A 19217-nucleotide genomic window follows, 5' to 3' on the forward strand; every position below is an offset into this window, starting at 1 on the left:
ATTAAAAGATCTGTTCTGTGACTGTGGAATATTCTTCTGTGTGGTTTGGTCCTCTTTAATAATCTCACGCTGTTTCGTCATTTTCTTTTAAGGCTTTCAATCTGTTATTCAAGTATTTTATGGGTGTTTGTACATGTGTTGGTGTGGAGGTATGTGCATGCTTGGGTGGGTAGCAGCAGAGGCCAGAAGAGGGTGTAGAACCCCTGGGCCACCTGACATAGTTGCAGGGTCTCAGACTCTGCTCAGCTGGCAGAATTGTAAGTGCTCAAAACTGTTGTGTCATCTCTCTAGCACATTTTAGTTTTTGATATAATTTTAAGTGGGATTGTTTTAGTTTAGTTTTGAATTTTCTATTACTAGAAATATAATCAGTTTTTCAATAGTGATTATGTTCTCTGTAACCTTGCTGGATTTATTTACTGTCAAGGTTTGTAGTGGATTTTTTAGGATTTTCTAAATAGAAGATCGAGTCAGCTACAAGAAGAGAGCTGTATTTCTTCATTTCCAGCCTGGGAAGCTTATCTATGTATTTATGTACGTATCTATATCTCTATGTATCTATGTATGTATCTCTATATCTATGTATCTATCTTATGTATGTATGTATATATATATATATATATGTATGTATGTATTCATGTATCTGTCTATGTATCTACCTATTTTTTTGCTGCTTAATTGCTTAGCTAGAGTATATGAGAAAGGAAGATATTTTTGTTGTTGTTGTTGTTCCCAGTCTTAGAGGGAAGACATTCAACATTTCATCATTACTCGTTAATAACTAGAGATATTTAGGTAGATTCTCAGATTAAAACATTGAGAAAATTTCCAACGGTCACAACTTTGTTTTGTATTGTCTCTATATAGGGGCTGGTAGATTTTGTCAAATGCATTTCTTGTGTCTGTTAAAGTCAACATGTAGTTTCTTCTTTATTGTATGACAAAGCATAGCACAGCAGTTGATCTTAAGCTAGCTTTGTCTTTCAGGGACACTCCTGTTTACCCTATTGTAACCCTTTTTATGTATCACTAGATTTGGCTCGATATTATTTTGCTGAAGATTTCTGTGTATACATTCATGAAAGAGGCTGGAAGTTTTATGCATTTTAAAATTATTCATTTAGTGTAGGGCAAGGGTGCACATACTATGGTTTTGCATGTGGACATCAGAAGCCAATTTGCAGGAATTAGTTCTCATGGTCACCATGTCTGTTCCAGGACTAAACTACAGCAGTCAGGCTTGATGGCAAGCACTTATTTTATTTTTTTAATATTAGTTACAGCTTATTAACTTTGTATCCCTGCTGTATCCCGCTTCCTCTTTCCCTCCCAATCCCACCCTCTCTCCCTCATCTCCTCCCTGCCCCTTTCCAAGTCCACTGATAGAGGAGGACCTCCTCCCCTTTCATCTGATACTGGTTTATCAGGTATCTTCAGGACCGGCTGCAAAGTCCTCCTCTGTGGCCAAGCAGGGTTTCTCCTCCCTGGGGTGGAGGGGAGGAGGTCAAAGAGCCCACCGTTGAGTTCATGTCAGCAACAGTCCCTGTTCCCCTTACTAGGGTGCCCGCTTGGATACTGAGCTAGATGGCTAGCACTTTTATGCTGAGTTTTATCTCAATAAAACAATTTGATCTTTGTAAGATGTGAGGACATCACTGGCTTTGTGGGATGAGTTGGAAATGTTTTCTCCTCCTCCATTGCTGTGAAGAATTGGAGCTGACTGTGTATGTAGGATTTCCGACTTCTGTATTTGTGGTAAATTTTTTAAAAACTTGCTAATTCAATTTTTGTGGTTGTTTTCTGCTACTCGGAGCAAACATACTGCCATATGTTAATGGTACCAAACAATGTACCATCTGCGTGTTCCGTGTTCTTTGCTCCTATTTGCTGTCATCCCTCACTATCCTTTGTTGTCACAGCTCCCCTCCCCCACTAGTGGTCCCCTCCCCAAGCGAGTTGTGACTGCTTTGTCCTAATACCTCTTTTTGGTTTTCCATAGATTATACACTTTCCATTTTCCTGGGAAAATGCTTATAACTGGGCTTGCTGAGCCCCAAGTTTCCATAACGAATTACAAGCCACGTTTCCAAGCAGTGGCACTGTTTTATATCCCTCCCATTAGCTTGTCTGAGTTTCGGTTTCTCCATGTTCTTGCCGATGTGTGTTATTAGCAGTCTTTTCCGTGTCAGCCGTTTGCACTCGTGTGCTGGGAGCTCACCCCAGTTACTGTTTGCCTCTTTTCCATGACTGGCAACGGCGCGCGCCTTGCACAGCTCTTCTGTGTTACTGAGCACATGTTCAGATCGGTGCCACGTTCTGTTCATTGTTACTGTTTACTCATTTTTAAATTGTGAAGTTTCTTTGAATAGTCAAAATACCGTCTTTTGTCAGATACATGTTGCCATTTCCTTAGGGTTTTTTTTTTTTTCATTTTTAGAAATGAGTGTTGGGCTGGAGAGATGGCTCAATGGTTTAGAGCACTGTCTGCTTTTCCAGAGGTCCTGAGTTAAATTCCCAGCAACCACATGGTGGCTCACAACCATCTATACTGGAATCTGATGCCCTATTCTGGCACTCATAAAACAAAACAAAACAAAACAAAACAAAAAAACCCCAACTAACCAACCAACCAACCAACCAACCAAACAAACAAAAAAAACCAAATAGAAATGAGTGTTTTCCAAGGGAAAATGTTTCAGAGAGAGACAGAGACAGAGACAGAGAGACAAAGACAGAGAAAAAGAGTCAGTAATAGACAAAGAGACAGGGGTGCAGAGGCCAGAAGAGGGCATTGGATCCCCATGGAGTTGGAGTTAAAGGTGGTTTTGAAACACCTGATGAAGATACTGGGAACACAACTCAGTTCCTCTGCAAGAACAGCCACTGCTGAGCCATCTGAAAAACACCAACTTAGCTCATTTGTAACTTTTTTTTTTTTTAAACTTTTTGTGTCTTAGGAATATTAGAAGGTGTAAAGGTTTGTTCCTGTTTTCTCCTAACTGCCACTGAGGTAACTTAGCGGGGACCCCTGTAATGGAGATGAAAGCCTTTTGCAGGCCTGTTCCCACCCCTCTCCATGTTTATCTAAAAGGTGATCAGTGGACATAAATAAGGGGTCAGGATTCTTCACCCTCAGTAGAGAAGCTCTTGTAGAGCACCCTGGCTTCCAGGCTCCCAGGCTCCCAGGGCAGCTTCCTCTATCTATTCAGCCTTCTGAATGAAGCTGCGGAAACCATTCCCACTGCTACTCTTGCCTGCCCTCTGCTGGATATGTCCATTTCTTGCTTTCACAGGGTTCTGTTTCTGAGGATCAGGCTGAGGATCTTCCCTCTGCAAAACCACGGGTTCTGCCTGGCCACTCTAGATCCTCCTAGAACACAGCACGGCTGTGCCACTCCACCATCTGCAATTTTCTTCATACTGTGGATGAAACTCAGGCCCCTGGTATAACACACAAGGCATTGTTACAGGTTGAAGTGTGATTACAATTGGAAGGAAGGAAAGAACTTGAAGACTATGCCTCAGGACCTTAAAATGTTACTCATTTAGACAGCAGTGGGGTGGGAGCAGCAGTAGCTAGCACCTCCCAGTGACATAGTCTTCTTCTTGTCCCTGGTCTGAGGCCCTTGGCCCTGAAGACTTGGATGTTTTCTGGAACACTTCCAGCAGCCAGCACCCCCACTTTCTTTTCTCTGCTTCCTCACAGCCTTTCATTCTTCTCCAGTCTGAAGACCTTATCTCGCTGTCCTCATTTACTCCTCTTTCCTTTTCCTTTCCTCTGGGCGCTCCCAAGCTATTCGGTGGCTTTGCTTTGACTGTCAGGCTAGCATGGCCGTTCTGCAGCCCGGCCTGCTGGCACTCAGCTCTTGCCTCTGTTGCTTCTTCCATGTTACTCTTTCAGCCCACACTACTGAAGATGGGTCAGAAAAGGCCACACAAAGAAAAGGTGTTCCCAGGAGGGTGTCCCTGGGACAGCTCCTTCAAGTGACAAAGGTACTTGAACCAATCTTAGCCTGCATTGCTTCTTCAGCTATTTGAACAAACCAGTCACAGCCTTGCGTACTCGCACCGATCACAGCACAGCTCCTCTGCCATCAGACCAAGGGGCGTGGTAACCAGGTGACTTGCTCAGTGAGTTGGCGTTCACTAACCCTTCCAGAAGCAAATCCTCTGATCCAAACAACAGCGAATGTGTATAGTTGCCTCAGGTAAAAGCTGGCTTTTGTCAAGTTCTTTCTATTATGTCCTCCGCATGGTAATGGGCTGGTTTGTGTGGACTTAGGGAAAAGCACCCCCACCCTCCCTCCAGTGTCTGCCTCTGTTGTGGAACCAAGTTAGGGCTGAGTCAAATCCTAACATGTCACTAACCAACCACGGAACTTCAAGTGTTGACTTAAACAGTTTGCTCTCAGCCTGCAGAGAGAGCAAAGTCCCTGTAACACTGCTTTCTGCAAATGAAAGTGAATTCTCTACAAACCCACAGAAGGAGGGAGGTTGGGGATCCACAGCAGTGTCCTGGTGTGCTCTCCCACAGGTGTTCAGTGCAGTTGGGATGCACATGAGATGCAACCCAAATTCAGGTCGAGGAGTGGCATCCCACCGCCAGGAAGCGGTTACTTTGCTCTGCGGATGAGGTGTGGGCACTGTCTTTTTAATGCCAACAGTAGCATTCTAGAGAAGAAAACATAGGTGCTAAGTTCTGATTTCTTAGTTAACTGCCTCATCCCCTTTCTTGCTACTGTGGCCATTGCTAAGGACATGAGTAACCACAACCTAGACTTAGGTCATGTTGTATTGGTCTCATTAGAAGGCAATTGATGAGATCTGACTCATATAGAAGGACAAAAAAAAAAAAAAAAAAAAGAGCCTTTTGGGCAGCATGCGTAGAAATGGCTGGGGCACAGGGAAGAGCTACAAAGGGAGCACTGAAGTTGTTTTTGGAAAAGGAAGCAAGAGAACAAAGATCCCAGACTCCAGGAAAGTGTAAAACATGAAGGAACTTTTGTATGGTGTGAGTTGGAGGTACACAGGAAGTGATCTGTATTGCATGTATTTGCTCAGTGGTCGAAACTGTTTTCATTGTAAATGTCTACATTAAGCAAGTTCTCTCCAAAGAACCCAACCGTGGGTGGCCAGGTTGGGCAGGAAGGCAGAGCCGCAGTGGGATGGAATGACTGACAGCCCAGGGAGCCTGGGCACACAGTCCTGGATGACAGCAGTCTACTCGTCCCCTGTGAGGGTAGCACCATGGGGCAGGACCAGCCTCCTGGGTCATGTATTGGCTTTCTTCATCTTGAAAGTTGAACCTGGGGCTCACAAGATACATGGTCCATGTTTGGAGACTTCGTTCTATTAGCGTATGGGGCTGGTGATGACCTTAGAACCTTGATCACAAACCCCAGTGGAGGCCTGGATTAGTGTCCACCCGGTGAATATTGATAATAAATAGTGTGCAGCCCTTATCATTCAGGAGAACAAACTTGACATTTGGGAAGACTCCAGGCCCCTGTTTCTCTCTGCTCACCTTTGGTCCAAGGTGAGCAGTCCGTGAGAGCAGTGTGCTGTGTCAGCCCACTGTGTGGAACTGCCTCGGCTGGTCTTGTCCAAGTGTGCTGTAGAGAGCAACAGCTCTTATTCCACTGTGTAGATAAAGAATTCTGAGTAGTCCGCTCAGTAGATTCATGTCATGGGATCAAGAGAGAGAGAGAGAGAGAGAGAGAGAGAGAGAGAGAGAGAGAGAGAGAATCCTGTCGCTGTTTTTCTAGCTGATTGGAAGCAGGATTGAGCAGGTGCCAAGGACAGATTTCTTCTGCAATGATTAATGTCTGGGAGCTTGTGCCACCCAATGACATGGCAAGGTTGGATGGGAGATAAGAGATGAAGAAACAAATGTAAGGGCCATAGCCTGGTGAGGAAGATCTGCTCTTGTGGGCTCCTATTGAGATGGCCATGGGGCTCCAAGTGGCCCTGCAAGGATTAGTGGGGCTGCTCCTGCTGTGTGTCCTGCCCTGGGCTGAAGGTGCCAAGGTGTTGGTGTTTCCCTTAGAGGGCAGCCACTGGCTGAGCATGAGGGATGTTGTGAGGGAGCTCCATGCCCGAGGCCACCAGACTGTGGTCCTGGCTCCAGAAGTGTCTGCGCACATCAAAGGAGAGGACTTCTTCACCCTCAAAACCTATGCCGTTCCGTACACAGACGAAGAATATGCGCAAAACCTGATGCAAAACTTTAGGCTGGTCTTTGAAACAGGAAACTACGTGAAGACATTCTTTAGAATCTCGGAGGCTTTTAAAAACCTATCAGCGATTCTCTTCAAGTCTTGCACAGATCTTTTGCACAATAAGGCCCTGATCCGGCAACTGAACTCCAGCTCCTTTGATGTGGTTTTCACAGATCCAGTTTTTCCCTGTGGGGCAGTGCTGGCCAAGTACTTGCATCTTCCTGCTGTGTTTTTTCTGCGCTACCTTCCCTGTGACATAGACTACGAGGCCACGCAATGTCCAAACCCTTCCTCGTACATCCCGAGGCTGCTCACAAGGCATTCTGATCACATGAGCTTCCTGCAAAGGGTCAAGAACCTGCTGTACCCCCTGGCCTTGAAGTACATTTGTCATATGTCTTTTGCTAAATATGGGATCCTTGCCTCGGAGCTTTTGCAGAGAGAGGTGACCTTGGTGGAGCTTCTCAGCTATGCATCCGTGTGGCTGTTCCGAGGGGACTTTGTGTTCGACTACCCCAGGCCCATCATGCCCAACATGGCCTTCATTGGGGGCATAAACTGTGTCATCAAGAAGCCCCTCTCTCAGGTCTGTACTGAATGAGGTCTTTAACCAATCAGGATTCCGTGCAGAACCTATTTTCTAATGCTAACTTTCCTTCTGAATCTGTACATGTGTCTGTATACCGTTTTCCTGAGGGTGAGCTTTCCTGAATGTGGGCAGGAACAGACACTGAGCTGTGACCTGACCTATTATGAGGAATGCTACTTGCACATTCCTAGGAGAGGGATAAAGGAATTTCAAATCACAGTTGTTGGTTCCACGAGAGCATTCGAGGTTTCCCATTTCCTACTGTCACCTCCAATGTCTTTCCTTGGTGTTAAAAACGTCTTCATTGTTGAGTTCTTTTACAGCCTCAGTTAGCTTTATTCTTTTTTGAGGCAATTTTAATGGGATCGTGTTCTTGCTACTTTCACAATGTGTTTGCCGTTGGTGATTAGGAAGACAACTGCTAATTTCACATTCTACCGCGCTGAAGAAAGTGTTTCTCATCTCTAAGAACTTCAGGTGGAGTCTTTAAGGCTGCTCCTGGGCACAGCCATATCATATATTCATATGCAAAAGAGGATACTTATCTTCCCTTTTCTTTTTGTGTCCTTCTATTTCTCTCCTTTGTCCTTTGTTTTTTTTTTCAAGACAAGGTTTCTCTGTGTAGCCTTGGCTGTCCTGGACTCAATTTGTAGACCAGGCTGGCCTTAAACCTACAGCAATCTTCCTGCCTCTGCCTTCCCTGAATGCTGGGATTAAAGGTTTGCAACGCCACACCTGGCTTCCCTTGTCTTGTTCTAACAAGATTTCTGGTACTAGATTCAGTAAGTGGACAGAATGGACATCATTTTTAGTTCCTGATTTTAGTGGAAGTGCTTTGAATTTCTCCCCACTTCCTAAATTCCATCTACAGTTTTGTGGTACATAGCTTTTATTATGTTGAGATATGTCTTTTCAATTTGTGGAGTATACAGGGCTTTTTGCTTTGAGGGATCTTGGCTTTTGCCAAATGCTTTTTCTGTACCTATCAGGATGACCTTTGGTCCCAGTCCTTCGGTCCACTTTAGTGATATTCTGCATTTGTTGATTTGCATGTGTTGAAACAATGTCACACCTCTAGTATAAAGCCAGCTTGACCATGATTGGTCTTTGTGGCGTAGTCTTGAATTTAGTTGGTGAGTATTTGATTGAGAAGTTCTTCACCTACTTTGATCAGGATGATTGGTTTGTGGCTTGTTTTTTTTTTGTTGTTGTTTTTTGTTTGTTTGTTTTTTCCTGTACGTTTATGTGGTTTGTGAATTAAGGCAATGCTGACCTCATAAAGAGTTTGATGATGTTCTTTCCTTGTCTGTTTTGTGGATTTATTTGAGAAGCATTGGCATCAGTTCTTTGGAAGTCTGGTAAAATTCAGCAGTACCACATGTGGTCTTATGCTGTGATTTCCTATTTTCTCCTTCAGAAGGCACCCAGATGCACCCTCACAGGGTCTTAGTTTGTGCCAGTGTGTTCAGGCCCTTTTATCTGTGTGCAGAGGGTTAAGAAATGTTGTGGTTTTATTTATTTTATGCTCGATTTTATTTTCAGTTCAGTTTAATGTCTTACACAGTTTTCTTAGAAGTCCATGCAGGGTGGGGTACTCTGTGATAGACCATTCCAAGGTGAGCATGCCAAAAGTGGGCTGACTGTGAGGCATAGACTGTGTTAAAAGCGTGAACTTCTCAGAGGAGTGTGGGCAGTCTCATGCAGTCAGATTCTCCTCTGGTCTGAGTCCCCACATGACAGTGGGGAGGCATGTGAGCCTAAGTGCAGTGTCCTTTCTCTCTCCATCCTTTGCCACTTTGTAGAACCAAGCTAGGGCTGAATGCCATGCTAATATGGCACTAGCCACAGAGCCTTGAGCCTCTCAATTAAGTGTGTTGCCCTCTGCCTTCAGAGGGAGCATGGTCCCAGAACCACTTTCTGATCTAAAAAACTGTGCAGAGGAAAGAGTGAACGGATTTAAACTACTACATCTGAGGTAATGGGTGCCTAGTGACTCCCCTTTCACATTTCCCTAAGTTTTAAGTCTGGTTTGACATGTTAACAATTATCAAGTGACTCCTCATCTTTTATGTGTAATTGAAAGCCATCATTTTAAATTGATCTTGATTTTTCATTTATTAATTCAAAATATAATTACACATTTTCCCTCCATTCCCTTCTCTTCAACTCTTCCCATGCCCCACTTTCATTTGCCCTCAATTTCCCAACCTCCTTATCTCTAATTGCTCATATATGTCATATTTGTGCGTAAATATGTAAATACAGCCTACTAAGTCCATTCAGTGTTGCATGTGGATGATTTCAGGGCTGGTCGTTCGGTTTTGGATAACCAGCTTGGGTACTCCTTCTTCTTGGGGAAAGACTACTCCCACTCTCAGGATCCTTAGTTGCCTGTAGTTCTTTGTAGAAGAGTGGGGCTCCTTGAGATTTCCTCCATCTGCTTTAGTGTGTGTTAGTGTTAGCATGCCAGTGTTGTCCTTGTTTAGGTAAGCTTAGGTAGCCATATTTTTTGGGTACCATTGGTGAAGCCTTCCTGTCATTTCTAGGAGACAAAATTACACAACAGAGTTTTTTTTTGGGGGGGGAGGTCCTCTAGATCTTGAATCTATTTGTCCCTTCTGGTATGTTCCCTGAGCCTTAAGTGCTACAGTTGTATTGGAGATATATCTATCCATTAAGGCTAGGCACTCCCCATCAATTGTAATCTGCATTTTGAACAGCTGCGGCTTTTTATAATGGTCTCTGTCTGTTGCAAAGAGAGACTTCTTTAGGGAGGGCTAGGTGCGACCTATTTACCTGCTTGTCTAAGGGTAAGTATTTAGATTGCAGTTAGGAAATATTCTGGTTTAGGAAAGCGTTGTAGTAGGTTCTTCTCTAAGATCTAAGACCTTACAAACCTCATGTGGTTGGCTAGGTTTCTAGTACCAGGCATCATTTTCTCCCTGTTGAGTGCATCTTAAATCCAGCTAGAGAATTGTCACCAAGAAACAAATGCCACTATTAGGCCTTTCTCTAAAGGAATCTCATCATCTTGATCATAGTCTTCAAAGCTGGATATGACTTTTGGTGGATCTTCCACGTTGGCAGCTTGCGTAGAAAATTCCAGAACTATTAAAGTTAGTCCTCAGGGCCTTTCAGGTCATAGCCAGTTTCTAAGTCCTGTGTCTAAACTGCATGGTTTCATCAACAGTAGGGGTTTACTTTCAACCTCTGTGAGGTGACTAAGGGCAACAGCAATGGTGTGTATTTTTTGGGAGTCTTTTTGACTCTCGTGACCAACAACTCAAAAGCCAATTACTGAGGTTTTTTTTTTTTTAATTATTATTAGATATAGTCTGTAGCTCTTGGAAACTGTTGGGGGTTGTTCTGATGCTGGCCCTCAAGATCTGGTTACTTCCTGGATATCCCTATCCTTGTTGTGTAAACCTGCCTAAAGCATAGCGGATTGGTTGATTAAACAGCCTATACTTGGGTGGGGCAGAATGGCGGAGGCGTGGCTAAGGTTCCCGGGCTTTAGAGGACATAGAGAATCATGGGAAAGAGACAGAGAGGAAGAGACGAGGAAAGAGGACACCACGATGGTTTAATGTGGAGAGAAACCAAGTGGGCTGGGAGAAAAGACTCCAAGGATGGTGTGGACGGAAAAAACCACCAAATATAATCAAGTATTTATACGACTATGGGTAGAAAGTCACCCAGATAAAGATGGTTAGGCAGATGGCATTGGGTGCGAGCTGGGAGATAGATGGTGAAGTTATCTAGATAACGTAGGTAAAAATATCTGCCCGGCCCAAAGTGATAAGGCAATTATAAAATCTAACAGGTGTCTGTGTCCTATTATTTGTGAGAGTGGATCAAATAATACCATCTCAATAAGTATTGAGCTAATAATAAATAATATATAGCCCAACACTCATTTTTTATTTACTACAACAGAAGCATTTTTATCTCATGGTTGAACTTCATCTGAACTATATGTGTAACTGTATATACATATATACACTTAAATGTATTATATGTAATTTTGGATAAATAAAGAATAATATGATTCCTTATGGCTTTTCAAGCATTCTTCGTGTTATGCTTTTGTCCTCCTTCCCTCTCCTTTGCATTGACCTTCAAAAACCATGTCACACTTTTCTAGTCCACCTGGAGAGCATTGTCACAGGGCTTCCTTCTTTCTCTGTGTCTCTCTCCTTTCTCCTTTCCTGCTATTTCAAATATCTGACACTAGAAATACAGTACAGACTTGCTGAGTCACTTTGCCTTAAGCCGCAGATCCTAGCATCCCTCTCATCTTGAAAAGAAACATCTTCTGATAGCTCTTTCCCTACTCTCCTTGGATCTTTCAGTTGCTTTTTGGGGGTCCTGTTTTCAGGAACTGGCTGCCTTTCTATCAGATGCGGAGTGAGTGGCTCTCTTGCAAACAATGGCAGCGGCAGCTAAAGCGGAGACCAGAGAGTTATCAGTGAACATCACCATCCACTCAGGAGTTTCTTTGACCTCTTAACAGACAGGAGGGGCCTCAGCACAGACCCAGGGCATTTCATGTGGTTGTTGGGAGAAGGAAAATGATAGGATTTGATGTTTGTGGAGAAGGCCAGAAACTGAGTAAAGGGTAAAACATACAGAGAAGTGGTGAGGACAGGAGAAAAAGCCAGAAAAAAAGAACAGAAAAGTTGCTTTGGGAAAGGAAAGGGATTCTGGACTCTGAGACTCCTGAAGGGGTATAAAGGATTGCTGTGCAGTGACACCTAGTGGTTGATAGGAAGCATTTTGCAAACACACATCTACCCGGTCAGTACTGGGATCTGTTATTATCAGAGTAGTTCTCTAAAGCAGTGGCTTCTCTTCGCATGGAAGTTTCTCTCTGTACAACCATAACTGAGCAGACTTGGTAGAAAGCCACAGGTACTATGAGGTGGAATTGTGGATAGTTCTGGGACATGCTTGGTGGGAAATGGCACCTCAGGGCAAGTAGGACCCATACATGGCAGCAACTGCTGAGCACGTGTACACGAAATACTTGTACAGACTCTGATTCTATATGATCCTCTGACATGCCAGGCTCAGCCTCAGAGCGTCTTTTCCATTTCACAGTTAGAACACAGGCTCTATGAGAGCACAGCACCCCATGCTGCTCTCATAGACAGCATCCATATCAGAGTGCAGAGCCGCAGTGATCATGGAAGGAAGTCTAATCACAAACTCCAGGATTTAGTGAGGACCGATGTTAGTGTCCACTGTGGTCCCTAAATAGAGACCTGAAGACTGTAGCCCTATTGTAAAGGAGAAGAGGACTTCTCTTTTGAAGTCTCAGATGAGGTGAGATCCCAGGCCAGATCTAGACTCCATCTGATAAGTATATCAAGGGAACAGTTCACAGAAGGGACCCGGATGATGGCTTTCCAGATAGCATTGACTTTATTCCATGATGTACATGTCAGACTTTCCACAAAGCATTACATAGATTCAACTATGTAATGAGTGCTACTTGGGAAGAGAAAGAGAGATTTTAAGGAATTATTCGGTTGATTGTGTCCAGAGAAGAAAGAGGGGCTGTGCTAGGTATTCAGCCATCAGCCACTGCTCAGAGCTCAACTGTTGACAGAGAAGGAAATGACAAAATGAGTGCACACAACATTGTTTTGAAATTGGGGGCAGGGGAAGAGGTGAACTCTGACCATTTGAGACCAGCCACAAATGACAGGATCTTTCTAGCACAGAGATGATTAGGCCTGTTTTCTCTGTGTATCAGGAGAAGGTTGTGACAGTAGCGAAGGCATGATTTATTATCCAGTGATTAACTGAAGGTGGGCATTGTGCCTACCAATGACATGCCACTGTACAACGTGACTTGGTGGTAATATAAGATGGAGACACTCCTGTTGGGCCACAGATGTGTAAGGAAGGCTCACCTGTACAGGCTTCCCTGGACTTGGCCATGCAAATTCAGGTGTCTCTGAGAGGACTGTCAGTGCTGCTGCTTCTGCTCCTGCTCTATGCTCTGCCCTGGGCTCAGAGTGGGAAGGTTCTGGTGGTTCCCATAGAGGGCAGTCACTGGCTGAGCATTGTAAAGGAACTGCATGCCTGAGGGCGTGAGACTATGGTTGTGGCTCCAGATGTGCCTGCGTACATCAAAGAGGAGGACTTCTTCACTCTGAAAACCCATGCTGTTCCATATGTCGAGGAAGGACATGAACATAGCATGCTGAGCCTCTTAAACACGTTCTTCATAACAGAATATTCTCTGACAGTGATCCTAAGCAATGTGGAACTTATGAAAAATGTACCAACATTCTACGTGACCTCTTGCATGAGTCTCCTGCACAGCAAGGGCCTTATGCACTATCCGAACTCCAGTTCCATTGATGTGATAGTAACAGACTCTCTGTATCCCTGTGGGGCACTGCTGGCCAAGTATTTGTATGTTCCTGCTGTGTTTCTTCTGCGCTTCATTCCTTGTGATGTTGACATTGAAGCTGCCCAGTGTCCGGACCCTTCCTCATATGTTCTAAGGTTACTCACAGGGAATTTAGAGCACATGAGCTTCCTGGAGAGAGTCAAGAACATTCTCTACCCTCTGCTATTCAAGCTCAATTGCCACTTCTCTCTCACATCTTATGAGAGCCTGGCCTCTGAGCTTTTCCAGAGAACTTGTCCATACTGGAATTTCTCAGCCATGCATCCGTATGGCTCTTCAGGTTTGACTTTGGGTTTGATTTCCTCAGGCCCATCATGCTTGATATGTTCTTTGTCAGGGGAATGAACTGTCTCATCAGGAAGCCACTCTCTCAGGTCTGTATTGTGCTTTCATCCAAAGCCTGTTACACAAGATTGGTTTCTAAATGTCCTCATTGTGAGTTGCTCATTTATACACCCATTTTTCTAGGAACTTTGGCAAGTTAAATCATTAAGACGCCCACAGTTGTTATATCAGGATTTTAGTGTCCAGTGAGAAGACTGGAAGGCAATAGTGAGGGTCTCTGATAGGATTGAGGAGAAGTGCTGGGACTGTATTGAATGTGTACACTAGCTAGACAGTCTATTCTGGTCATGAGCTATCTTGAACCCCAGGAGGACCAGAGAAGCTAAACTTGCTCTCAGATGTTCACTAGCAAGTTCTGGGATCCAGATGTTGGCCCCATTGTGGAGCTATTCCTTTGTTTACAGTAGGCAGTAAGCCTGGAGTGAACCTGGATATCACACAAAGCTGGGATGGCTTTCTGCTAAGGTTCTAAGCAGTCTGACCTGATGGTCCTTAAGTGCAGCCATTTCCTGGATTGCTTTTCTCCGTTCTATATCACCAGCTCCTCACCCTTACCATCTTCTCAGCTTTGCCGGAAAGAGAAGCAACATAAGGCGTGTTTTCTTTCTTTGGTTCATGTTCCTCATCATCATGGCATAAAAGTTATGATTGCATCAATATTCCTGCAAATGGCATGATTCACCTTTCTTTATGTCTGTATAAAAGTCCTCTGTGCATACATAATGACTCTGGGAAGGTCTTTATCATCCCTCATATATAGAACAATATCATGTCCAAATAATGATATGTTGACTTCTTCCTTTCCTATTGGATCTATTTTATTTATTTTTCTTGTCCAGATTCTCTGGCCAGACTTCAAATACTATATTGAATGGGAATGGGAAAAAAGGGAACCTTTGTTTTGTTCCTGATTTTGCTGGAAATGCTTTAAGCCTCCACCCCCCCCATTTGGTATAATGCTAGCTATAGTTTTGTGGTACATAGCCTTTATTATGTTGAGATCACTCCCTTCCATTGCTAGTTTCTTTGGGACCTTTGTGGTCAAAGAAGCCTCAGTTCCCCCAACTTTTCCAGCATCTGTGGAGGCATTCATGTGATTTTTGTTTTTTGTCCATGTATGTGGTGTATTATATTTATTTTATTGATTACCCTAGGTTGAACCAAATTTGCACACTAGACTGAAGCTGGCTTGATGATGGTAAATGATCTTTTTGAAGTATTCTTGATATCACTTTGCAAGTGTTTTATAGATAACATTTGCATCTCTGTTAATCAGGGAGTTTGGCCTTTGATTTTCTTTTTGTTGCTGTTTTTACTGGTTTTGAACTACAGCAACACTGATTTTGTGAGAAGACTTTGGCAGTGTTCCTCCCCTTTCAGTTTTTAGGATGGTGTTCAGTTTTCTTTGAATGGCTGGTAAAACTCAGCTGGGTCTGGTTTATTTTTTTTATCAGGAGAGTTTCTAATCCTGCTTCTAAATCTTATTGCAGATTTATTTAACTTATTCTGTCATTTTGGTTTAATGTCAGTAGGTCATCTACCTCCAGAGAGTCTTCCATTTCTTGTAGATTTCCCATCTTAGTAGAGTATGAGCTTCTAAGTTAACCCCTGATAATTTTCTAAATTTAGTTGTTACTAGCTCTCATGGCTTCCCTTTTCTCTAATTTTATTAATTTATGTCTTCTTTTTCTTTGGTTAGTTTGGCAAAGGATTTGTTGATTGTATTTATTTTTTTCAAAGAACCAACTTTTTGTCTCATTGATTGTAATTTTTTAAAAATTATATTTCATTTCTTTCTGCTCTGATCTTATTTCTTACTATGTACTAATTTGGGGTTTGGCTTTTTTCTGTTTTCTGGGGCACAAGGTGTACCTATTACTTAATTGAGAGCTCTCTCTCTCTCTCTCTAGGCAGCTATAAACTTATAGGTATAAATATCCTTTTAGGACTGCTTTCATGTTGTCCTATGGGTTTTGGCACAGTGTGTTTCCTTTTCCACTGAATTCTAGGAATTTCAAATTTTTGTTACTGATTTTTTCAGTGGCCTGGTCATCATTCACTGGTGTGTGATTTTGCATGTGTTCTGTTGTTTCCCTTGCTGTTGATTTTGTAGTTTTTTTCATTGTGTTCAGGTAGAATACCAAAAGTTATTGCAGCTTTCCTACATGAATTAGGACTTGCTTAGTATCCTATTATATAATTTATTTTTAAGAAAGTTCCAGGGGGCTTCTGAGAACATTGTGCGTTCTGCAGTGTTTGGATGCAATGTCTTATAAATGCCTGTTTCATTCGTTTGATCTATGATGCCATGTAGGTGATATCCTTCTGTGTGTTTTTCTGGTTAGGATGACCTTTGTATTGGTGAGTATGGGCTCCTGAAGTCACCCATTATTGTGTTGGGATTAATCTTTACATCTTGCATTGTTTGTTTTATGAAATGAACTCTGATAGCCTCCAGGGAGCAGTAGCAGGCCACAGGGGATTTGTTAGTAGAGAGATGATAAGATAAGAGAAATTGTTCCTTGATAATGAGACAAAAGGTTAAGACAGTAATAAAAGCCAGGCTTATATATTCTGCAATGATTAGCTCAAGGAGGGTACTGTGCCACCCAGTCACTTTATATTTGGACTCGGGAATAAGATGAGGAAATAACTTAAGCAGCTTAGACAGTAAACAAGTTCAACTGCTGTGGATTTCTCCAGTGTTAGCAATGGGAACTCAGGTGTGCCTGTGTCAGAAGCTCTCGGGGCTGCTGCTCCTGCTGTGTGTTCTGTCCTGGGCCGAAGGTGCGAAGGTGCGAAGGTGTTGGTGTTTCCCTTAGATGGCAGCCACTGGCTGAGCATGAGGGATGTTGTGAGGGAGCTCCATGCCCGAGGCCACCAGACTGTGGTCCTGGTTCCAGAAGTGTCTGTGTACATCAAAGGAGAGGACTTCTTCACCCTCAAAACCTATGCCGTTCCGTACACCAAGGAAGAATACAAGCACCGCCTGCTGGGCCACCTTCAAAATTTTTTTGAACGTGAATTTTCTCTGACGTCGCTTTTAATGGATACGGCGGGTGTAAATAATATGTCAACATTCTTTGTAAAGTTTTGCATGGGTCTGCTGCATGACAGGGCTCTGATTCAGCATCTGCACTCCAGTTCCTTCGACGTGGTTTTAACAGATCCCTTTTACCCCTGTGGGGCAGTGCTGGCGATGCACCTGAAAGTTCCTGCTGTGTTTTTCCTGCAATCCGTTTTCTGTGAACTAGATATTGAGGCAACAAAATGTCCAAGCCCTTCTTCTTATGTTCCCAGGATACTCACAATGAATTCTGACCACATGAGCTTTCTAGAAAGAGTGAAGAACATGCTGCACCCTTTGCTATTTAAGAGTTTCTGCCATATTTATCTTCGTCCTTTGGAAAGACTTGCATCTGAGCTTTTGCAGAGAGAGCTTTCTGTGGTGGATATCCTCAGCTATGCTTCTGTGTGGCTATTGAGAAAGGACTTTGTGTTCTACTACCCCAGGCCCATCATGCCCAACATGGTCTTCATTGGGGGCATAAACTGTGCCAACAGGAAGCCACTCTCTCAGGTCTGTATTCAGTCTTTATTCAAATGAGTTTCCAGCAAGATTGTGTTAAAAACAATAGAAAAAAACCAACCTGAACTGAAATTACTGAGTTGCTCGATAACCCACTCATTTTTCTAGGGTTTCTCTCTTTGTAATTCTTCTAATTGTCTTTGGTGAGTTAAGTTCTTTTTTTTTTTTTTCAATGCAGTTTATTCAGGAACATTGAACAATCCTCGGACCCCGGAGAAAGCCAGCCCACAGCTTAAATAGCCTCTGGGTAGCCAACCCAGGCGTGCCACGGGGGCAATGCAGATAGGTCCACATACATGGAAGCAAGCCAGATCCTCGGCCTTAGCCAAATGTGGAGTTGTTCGTGACAGAGAGCACTCACCATCGGGAAGGTGGAAGGCGGAAACCAGCTCCATCTTTAAGGCATAGCATTCCGCAGCTCTCTACAGTTCCCCCTTTTTGTTTTAGACGCATCAGGCAAGAGTAGAGGTCTGATCTCTGATATTAGAAATAAATTGGGACTTTGTACAGATGTTCATTTAGGTGTCATCCACCCAAAGAGCATCAGACCCGTCCGATACCTTTTTCTCAGAGGCGGGACCTGGGGCATCAACCCGCATGCAATCAGACATGCTCTTCTCTGGGTCCAAAGCGGCTGACCCTGAGTGCAGTGCTTAGCCTCGCATCCTGAGCGTATCATTTTAGCTTTTTATGGTATCCAACCATGCTTGGGGAGAATGTCCTGCTTCAATGGCTGTAAAGGCCTGAATGATCATGGCTGCATCACACTGTTGTGAGACTCTAATCTTGCATATATACCACAGGCAAACCAAGGAGACCAACACCAGAAGGCCTGCTAACGCTCCCATGCCCGCCCATTCCTTCAGATGATTCATGGCTGCAGCAATCCATGTTGATAATCCTGTGGCTAGTCCTGCGTCCACTCTGGTAGAATTTACTGTGACAATGGCCACTCTCAGCTGCTCCATCGTAGTATCGAATTCTCCAGTCCAATTACCTAAAATATAGCTCGACAATTGTTTAGACAGATTTGCAGCACAGGAAAAATTCTCATGTTGTATGCTAGTGACACAAAGTCCAGCATACTTTCATTGACAGCCAGGTTGAACGATTTGCCATAGGGTATCAATTTGCTCCTGCAAGAGGTCAATCCTCTGATTGAACACCATCAAGCTTCCTTTTAGTTGAGCATTAATTCCTTTATGTACAACTAAGGCATGAGCTACATTGGCTAAATGATTATTCAGGGTCTGAGCAGTCTGCCCAGTATGACTCATGGCTAATGCCCTGGTGGTAGCTCCAACAGCCGTCAATGAGATGGTAGTAACAATGGTGGCTGTAGTTCCAAGATCCCTTTTCTGTCTGAAGAGAGTCATAGCGTGAGGGGCATCAATGGGCACAGGCACCCAGTGAGGCATGCGAGTAACCAGGGCATACCTAAATTTACTAGCATTCCAGCATTGGGCAAAAAAGCAAGTATCATTACCACAATTACTTGGGTCTATCTGGCTAATAATGAATAAAAATGGGGGATATAGACAAACAGGTGTGGGCTTATAGGAAATATTATGAGAAGCCTTAACCCCTCGTTGGAACATCCTGCGTCAGTTCTAGAACTAGCAGTGGTGGTGTCCAAGGTCTGAGTAGGTTCAGGAGACCATTGCCCCCAGGGGCGAGACGTGCTCCATGCCAATTGACTAACTCCATGTTTTCCTCCAATTTTGAAAGTCATTTAAGGTTCTTAAATTATTTTTTTCCCTTTTTTCTTAAATTTTTCATCAATTACACTTTATTCATTCTGCATCCCCCCGTGAGTTAAGTTCTTAAGGCATTCAGAGTCGCTACTTCAGGTTTTTAGTGGTCATTGAGAACTGGGAGTAATACTCAGGGTCTCTACCAGGACTGAGGAGCGATGGTGGGACTCCGCTGAGCCTGCCCACTGGCTAGGATGGTGTCTTAGGGATGAGGTTTCTTTTTTAAAATATTTTTTATTTTTAAATAATTTTATACATTCACTTGTATTCCAGCTGTAGCCCTCTCCCTCTTTCCCTT

At 43.5% G+C, this 19217-nt stretch overlaps 1 protein-coding gene and 1 pseudogene across 6 annotated transcripts in view; both read left to right on the plus strand.

Moving 5' to 3' along the window:
• Positions 1-19217, plus strand: part of LOC110540486 (UDP-glucuronosyltransferase 1-6) — a 104577-nt gene that overhangs the window by 51458 nt on the left and 33902 nt on the right. Inside the window, exon 1 of one of the 6 annotated variants that reach the window (XM_060368810.1) lies at positions 5634-6804. The exons of the other annotated variants lie outside the window; for them this stretch is intronic. Coding sequence (XP_060224793.1) covers positions 5944-6804 — 861 coding nt within the window. The 5' untranslated portion in view covers positions 5634-5943. Of the gene's footprint in view, positions 1-5633; positions 6805-19217 lie in introns of those variants that run through there. 6 annotated transcript variants of the gene reach the window in all.
• Positions 15649-17295, plus strand: LOC110554541 (UDP-glucuronosyltransferase 1A3-like; annotated as a pseudogene).

This window comes from Meriones unguiculatus, chromosome 15 (genome assembly GCF_030254825.1).
Source record: "Meriones unguiculatus strain TT.TT164.6M chromosome 15, Bangor_MerUng_6.1, whole genome shotgun sequence".
NCBI classification, from domain to species: Eukaryota; Metazoa; Chordata; class Mammalia; order Rodentia; family Muridae; genus Meriones; species Meriones unguiculatus.